We start from the raw sequence: 8,287 nt of genomic DNA, 5'->3' as shown, positions 1-8,287 counted from the left end.
AGCATCACAAGTATAACCCCATCTCTGCCAGTCTATGGATAACTCACCAGCCAACAGCCCTGGATCTGAGTAAGGCCACCTTAACTCGAGCTTAAGAAAGCAACAACAGCATCAACATCTTGAATATTAGAGTATTTCAAAGGCTGGAGGAAAGTCATGGAAACCACTGTTTCAGAGACTGGAACAAGGGAAATAACACTGCTACAGCTCTCTTTTTCCATCTGTCGTGAGGGGATGTGAGCTCGAGGTCCTTCTACTCTGCCATTTTGTCCCTCCTCTCTTTCTCCATCTGTCTATCTTGGAATGATGAGAAGTGATCCCAGGGAACAAGAATGGGGACTGGGGAAGTTGAAGCAGGAAAATGAAGGAAGCCAATGCAAGGAGGTGTTCCTGAGCTCAGCACTCCCGTGGGCGACTGTGACTCAATCCTGCTGGGACCCTCTGAGGAACCATGTGGAATGCATCTCAGAATTGTCCACTTCAGTGATGGAAGAGAGCAGCATTTCCCTACCCGCTCCCATCCCCCATTGGTGAAGGATTCCCAGCCATTGCAAATCCCGATACACTTGCTCGCCATGTGCAAAGAAGGGCAAGGTTTCCTGAAGGAAGAGAGACTGACACGCTCACATTCATGTTCAGGGCATTGCAGTTACTTGCAATTTACACGTCACTGGTTAACTGGATACATAAATTATACTACAGGCTTTAACTAAAGTAATCCTCACAAAATGGACAACTGGCTTAAAAGCATGTCAATAAAGAAACTGTTGATTGAATGTTCTACTAGAGTCTAGAAAACATGAATAATAGCAAGAATATATCATAGCTGATGCCTGAAAAAAATGTAAACCACTATTAGTGATTCTTTGAAATACAGACTGATTTACATTTACTATGGTTAACGATTAATCTTAACCAAAGTATATACTGTGTGTCATATTTTTTTTTTTTTTTTTTGCGGTACGCGGGCCTCTCACTGTTGTGGCCTCTCCTGCTGCGGAGCACAGACTCTGGACGCGCAGGCTCAGTGGCCATGGCTCACGGGTCCAGCCGCTTCGCGGCATGTGGGATCTTCCCGGACCGGGGCACGAACCCGTGTCCCCTGCATCGACAGGCGGACTCTCAACCACTGCGCCACCAGGGAAGCCCCTGTGTGTCAGATTATTAACTAATGAGATTATGAGTTTATCATGATTATCAAGACATGTAAAATTTTTACTTCACATTCATCTTACCCTTTAGATTCCTCTTTTGGAGTGCATAATATTTATAATAAACATGCATAGAATTAATAATTAATATTCTTTTATTGATAGGGTTGTATGAACTAAACTGTTTGGAATTCACATCTCTAGGGTTGGCAGAAGGAATAGGAAGAGAGGCTACAAGAAGCATTGGGGATGTTGACTTAAGTGGACTTAACTAGGTGGATGGTGGGACAAGATCAAGAAAGAATCAAAAGTGACTCGTAGGTTCACCCTGGAATGATGCTCAAGTGGGGGGGGGGGCATGGTGTACCTTGAGGATATCTAGAGGGCGTCCAGAGGATGAGATGGTTTTGGAGTGATGAGAATGAGGTAGACTGGATGGCCATCAGTGCATGGTGGTCTCTTAAGATGACCCATTGTGTTTTCAAACAGAAGAATCTCTGACTGCTTGATCCAGCCACCTAGAGCCCAGGCTGGATTTAGTTTTCACCCTCTAAGTAGAAGTTAGTGTTTTCGGTTTTGCCCCTCTCCTTGGTGAGAGTGGCGGGCTGCCCACCATGGAGGAGGTAGCTATGAACCAGCCTGGGCAGGAGACTGACTGAAAGCCGGAAGTGGGGACCTCCTCGATGCAGAAAAAGAGAAAGGGCTCCTGCCCTTTGAGGTTCCCACGTAGGTTCACGATATTTTCCTCCTGGGGGTAGGAAAGAGGCTTGTTAGAAAGGATTGCTGGGAGGCGGAAGCTAAACTAACTCAGCCCTGGGAGAGTCTCATTTCCCCAAAGGGAGGGACAGAGGCCAGGGACACAGGCTGATGAAAGGGGAACACCAGCTTTGAAAATAGGCAACCCAGGGCTTCCCTGGTGGCGCAGCGGTTGCCGATGCAGGGGACACGGGTTCGTGCCCCGGTCCGGGAAGATCCCACATGCCGCGGAGCGGCTGGGCCCGTGAGCCATGGCCGCTGAGCCTGCGCGTCCGGAGCCTGTGCTCCGCAACGGGAGAGGCCACAACAGTGAGAGGCCTGCGTACCGCAAAAAAAAAAAAAAGAAAGAAATAGGCAATCCACTTGTTGCCAGTAGCTTGGCCTCACCCCAGGATCCCATCACACAAGGTGTTTCTGATTCCTTAAGGCAGCATGTCTTCCCGAGAACGGACGGGGTGGGGCGGGGCGGAATTGTAAGTCTCTTTCATGGATGCACCCATCTGATGGTTCAGGCCAGTCTCACGAGATTCCCAGCCTCCAAGTGGGTTTATACATTACAGCTTCCGTCATAAGCAGAGGATTCACTTCAAAACTACAAATCTTACTTTCAGTACGGGGACCGTAAGTATGTCATCCGCAAGACCTGATTAACAATCTCCCCTCTTGTCTCCACTGCCTTTGCTTAAGAGGAAGCATCCCAGCACCTAAGAGAATTTCTGGGAGGCAGTTAAAGAAGACTGAGAATGGAGAAGCCACCATGCTTTGGCCTTTCTGAAACACTTTCATGGGTGTATTCTCTGGCTGGCAGAGGCTGCTCTGACATTTAAATGAGTGTTACAGCCATGCCAAAGGTCGCTTGTATTGATTTGGGAATCAGCCAGGTCAGCTGTCCTTCTTTACACTGAATACCCAGGATTGCAAACCTGTTACTTCTATTCAGTAACATGTTAAATGACATTGAAAGTTCATCTCATTGCGCTTCTCTCATTAGCTGTACAGCCGCTCACCTTAAGCTGCAAAGTAGGCTGGCCCTGGATTTCTGTACAGCAGAGACAGAGATTTTGCTCCTTGATTCCCAGGTAATATGGAGTACCTTTTCCATTACAGTAAAAGTCCGTGTCTGTACGTGCTGTTAAGGAAAGGAAACCCATTTCCTTTTTCTTCCTTAATATCAGAACTCCAGCTGTCACCAGGGTACATGACTTCCCCAAAATAAAAATAAATTTCCCACCACACTTACAGCTAACTTTGACCATATGCTTAAGGTGTAGCCCACGAGACAGGAGTGGAAGTGCTGTGTGAGATTTCTAAGAATGTTCTTTAAACGTAGTTGACTCGGCCGGGAGGAGCTTTATTTCTTATACCCTGTGTCTTCATAATTAGATGATGGTGGAGGTGACCTTGAACTTGGTAAAGCAGAGCACTAGACTCCTTGGATTCTGGTGGCATGATGAAGCCACCGTACTGGCCTTCACCTGCCTTCTCAGACTTCTTTTCCATGAGAAAGAAAGAAACTTCTACCTTATTTAAGTCCCAGTTTGGTGGACGTTCTGTCCCTATCAGTTGAATTTAATTTCCAACTAATTTAGTAGGTGATTCCCAAGAGCCTGGTGTCCTGCATCTATCCTTCTGGGCAAGGGGCAGGGAATTTACCCATTCAACATTCTTTATTGAGTGTTCATTCAAGACAAGACCCTGGAGATCTAGGTGAGAACAGGAGAGACATCGTCATTATTGCCACGGAAAATGAGATGAAACCATGTAAGCAGAGAAATGACCAGAACCACAGTAAACGGCAACACCTGCTTTGGGGAAAGGGGCCAAGGCCTGGGACAGTAGAAGACAGACCAAACTGAGAAATAGGAACCAAGAAAGACTTCTCTGCTGAGGTGAAGTTCAAACCAAGACCTTAAAGCTAAGAGGAAGCTAATATATGAAGAAATGGGAATCCAGTGGTGGAGGGGGTTGGATGAAAATGTTGACAGGGACAGGAAATGTAAAGATGCTTACGTGGAAAAGAGCTTGATAAGTTCAAGTCTCCGAAAGAAGACTGCTGTGCCTGAGATCTCCCCACTGCTCCCTTTCCCCCACCTCCCACCCCTAAAACACAAATAGATGGGAAGGATACTCTTCAATTAACATAGTAAGAAAATCACTCTTGATGCTTTGTGATGACTGGATAGGAGGCTACACAAGTGAAGTGGGAGGAAGGGCAGTGAGGAAGTGATACAGTGATCAAGGTGAAAGATGATATGAACTCATAAATAGGCATATTTTGCACACAGACTCATCAGTGTCTGCTGATGGATTAAATGGAAATTGAGGAAAAGGAGGAATAAAGATGTCTTCTGTATTTCTGGCTCCAGACTGGGTCCATGAACAGTTTGTGGAGTCAGATCCATGGTTCCACTTGGGATAGATGTAGTTAGAGATGTCTGAGAGGACATCAAAAGGACATGGGTAGGATTTTCAGAGGCGACGTCTGGGTTGGAAGCATGAATGCCAGAAGGTAGAGGCAAAACATCAATCCAAGAGACCAGCTCTCAATCCCTTTAGAGGGGTGGTAGGATGATTGCAGGCTGAGGTCTGAAAATCCCCAACACTTGGAGATTTTATAGAGAAAGTGGAGTCAGAAAGGAGAATGCAAAGGAGGAGCCAGTGAACCACAGAGAATGTTCTTACCTAAGGAGAAGATGGAGAGCATTCAAGAAAGAAAGAGTTATCAATTATGCTGACTGCTGCTGAGGAACCAGATGTGAGGACAGAGAAGTGGGTCTGGTGGCCTTAGAAAGAGAAGCTGGAGGGGAATGGGCAAAGAACAGTTCAGAAATTTTATTGTTTGTTGTAAGCGTGAACAGGAGGGGAAATGGAGACAAGTTGTGTAACCAACTCTTCCATGACTATGGTTGTATGTAGAACAGTATATAGATTGCCACATAGGAAAATAGAATGGTTGTAGAAATGAAATGTGCAAATCCAGAGGAGGTTTTTAGTATTAAGCTTGGAAATGTTATATTAGAGCATGTCTATCAGCAATAGAAAGAATCCAGTAGACAGACAAAGACGGGATATGCCAGGAAGAGAGGAATTCAATCAGACATGGAAGGAACAAACAAGAGAGGAAAGAAGCTGATTTGGATTAACTTTTTTTCATCTTTATTGAGGTATAATTGACATGTGATGGACTGATGGGAGGAAGGAATATTCCCCCATTATTAGAAGAAAGGACAGCAAATTAGAAAAGTGTAGGTATGATCATGGAAAGATGAAGGAGTTTAAATCTAAGGACAGAGGTTGTGACGGTTAGAAGAGAGAAACTCCAAGGAGAAGGTCAGCTACTAATTGAATGAATAATCCCTTCTTAACTAAGGACATTTTCTTTTGATAAGGAGAGCTGCCACTCCATCACACCCTCATTTCTGGGTACGGGTTTCCTTTATGTGAGGGAACCGTCTTGCCCTTTCTTGCCGTTCTTGAGGACACTGGAAACTGGTTCCCAGGCTCAGCCCCATCCCCAGTGGAGATGATGTCCCTTTAAGAGGCAACGCAGTGGCTTTGATTATCACTCACCAGCTTTGACATTGCTGCCAAAAGGAACTGCTATTAACCAATTTCTTTTTAGGACCCACACCATCTGCTGAGAATCACAAATAAGACGGTAACTGGGAATTAGGTGTGCTGCCAGATGACGGAAAAGCACAAAATACACATGAGGTTATTATAAACTTCAGGACTCCTATTGCATCCTGGTAATAAAGGCTTTTGAATTCCTAGGGGGCGATTTACTGCTCTGACAAAGAGTAACTATAGGAGAAAGGGAAGGAAATTAAGGCAGGGGCTGGTTTGTGAATCAAAGCATCTGAAAGGAGCTCCATGCATTCACAGTCCGAGAGATTTTCAATATTCACCCTTTTTTCTAGGGTTATCAGTGACTTGTCTTTTTCCCTGACTGATAGTTTCTGGGTAGTAACAAAACCAAATATATCTAAATCAGGCATCAATATGTTGTTTGTTTCTCCTTTACCCTCTTTACCAAAATCAATAAGCAGTTCTAAATGCACATCATAAGAAAAGAGCTAAATAAGATTTTCAAATGCGGGTTTTGTGATCTGAGTATTTTAGCAAGAGCAAACACATTTACAACTTGAGCAAATGATAGGGGCCCTTGTACCCTCTTTCTTTGGAGAGCGTAGGTGGAAGTATTTCCAAGCTGCTTTGTGATTCACCACCACTTACCCAGGGGACTAAACTCCATGTCGGCTTCAGGGCTTTCTGTGAAGAGGACAAAGTAGATCAGACGGTGGACAGGTTGTGGTCCGCAGTTGGTCTTGTGGGGGAAGAGGGAAGAAAAACATGTTATCCGTTTCTCTCCCCTCCCCCAGAATTCTGTGTAAAAAAATTTTCGAGAAAGCTGCCCTGAGATCCTATCTTATCAATAGATGCACGTTTGAGATTAAGGATGGGAAATCATGTTCCAGGGCCATAAAACCCCAGCTGGAATCTCCCATCACTGTCGTGGCTGCAGTGGCCCTGGGATGCCCTCCATCTGTCACATCTGGGATTGTTAGGAGATTCCAGCGCATCAGCTCAACCACCTTCTAGTGCAGCGAGTCTCTGGATTCAGAGGAAGGAAGAAAGAATGTGTGCCTATCTCCCTTTAGCCCTCCATACAGCTGGTAAGCCACCAATTCTCCCAACTTCAAGCTTGAACATCCTAAATAATGGGCAGCTACCCTGTCTCTCTCACCCCCATCGTCCCCCATCCCTCATCCATAGAGGCATCTCTAAGCATCCTGCACAAGGATATCCATGGGCCCCATGAGGTATTTTGACTGTGAGGGGACATCCACCTCCGGGCGTATGGTTAGGATCCCAGGACAGTTCCCCCAAAAGACCACAAACTCCCCACAATGAGAACCAGTTGTTCACATCCCTCTCTGCCTCGGGATCTGCAGTGCCTGATTCTATAGTCATCCCCAGAAAGGAAGTAAGCCTACATCATTGGAAGCAGTCCCAGCTCCTCTGACACCCTGTGTCTTGGACCAAGGTCCAGAGAGGCTCCTCAGGGTTGGACACAGAGCAGTGAAAGAAGGTTCCCCACACATGGTTCTGAACAGCAGGAGTTACCTTTGTCCAAAGAGATGCTCTTGTCCTCGAGTCCAATGTTCAAGCTCCACCTGCACCCAAGGGCCCGGTAAAGCTGTCCAGGACTCCCAGGCCTTTAAATGAGCAAGGAAGAAGGGTTCTTTCCTGGCTCTTGGTGTGCCCACTTTGGCAAGAAAGCTAGTCCGGAACAGACGTCCTGTGAGCCTTCAGTGGGTGACTGGGAGGCAACAGTGGTGTGGCTGGGCTGGGGTCCTGGAGAAACCAGAGCAGAGTAAATGCCAGGAAGCACCGATGAGGAAATACAGAAAAGGCCAGGCGCTGAGTGAAGGAGAACTTCCTTCCGGACTGCCTGGAGGCAGAGGTGTGGCTCTCTTGATTCACTGACTTGTGTGACCCATAGCCTCATTCACCTCTGATTTGGGGCCATTCGTTGTGCTCCTTTCAGTTTTGCATAACCAATATTGAGAGCTCGTTCTGTATCTGATAGAGATTTCCCTGATTCATCTTTTCATCCTCACAACCACCCTTTAGGGGCCATTCCTCTTTATTTGTTATGGAAGAAAACAGTCCCTGAGAGATGACACAACTTACCCAAAGCCACATAGCTACTGAGAAATTTAGCTGAGTTAGAAGCCAAGTCTCGGGACTTCCCCGGTGGTCCATTGGTTAGGACTCTGCACTTCCATTGCAGGGGGCGTGGCTTAGATCCCTGGTCGGGGAACTAAGATCGTGTATGTCGTGTGGCACAGCCAAAAAAATAAAAATAAAAAGCCAAGTCTTTCTGTTCTTAACCACGATGTGATATGTTTCCTTTGGGTCACGGTCTCCTGCACCGTGTGTTAACTGAGGGACATGGGACACCTTGTGCTCAGTGGTGGATATTCAAAACTGCACGGTGTCCAAGGAGACTCACGTAGTAGGTGGAAACGTGGAGATCGCCTGGCTTCCTATCTCTGCATTAGGAGTCAGACTCAGCCTCAACATTGGTGGTGAAAGGGAATCATTATCCTTGAAACCCTATTGTTGTTCAGGCCTAAGTGTTAAGAAAAAAAATCTACTCCTTCTATGCCAAAATTTGCTTCCATGTAACTCACAACCACTGATCAGGGTTCTGTTCTCTGAAATCCACCACTGACTCTCTCCCTGGGAGTATTGCAATAACCCCTAAATGGTCTCCCTGCTTCTGTTGTTACCTCCTTAAAGTTCAACTTCCACCCAGCAGTGAGCAAGATCAAAGATGTCGATGTTGGGCTTCCCTGGTGGCGCAGTGGCTG

At 46.2% G+C, this 8,287-nt stretch overlaps 1 protein-coding gene across 1 annotated transcript; it reads right to left on the bottom strand.

Moving 5' to 3' along the window:
- Window positions 1-340: 340 nt before the first annotated feature.
- IL36B (interleukin 36 beta) lies at window positions 341-8,287 on the bottom strand. The gene is given in 4 exon segments (XM_033416306.2): window positions 341-1,767; window positions 1,770-1,899; window positions 2,915-6,179; window positions 7,035-8,287. Coding segments are annotated over 3 exon segments (459 nt in total). The 5' UTR covers window positions 3,164-6,179; window positions 7,035-8,287; the 3' UTR covers window positions 341-1,687.

Source organism: Orcinus orca, chromosome 13, assembly GCF_937001465.1.
Source record: "Orcinus orca chromosome 13, mOrcOrc1.1, whole genome shotgun sequence".
Classification (NCBI taxonomy): Eukaryota; Metazoa; Chordata; class Mammalia; order Artiodactyla; family Delphinidae; genus Orcinus; species Orcinus orca.
Note: the sequence above shows the minus strand (reverse complement) of the source record. Positions and strands in the feature narration are given on the sequence as shown.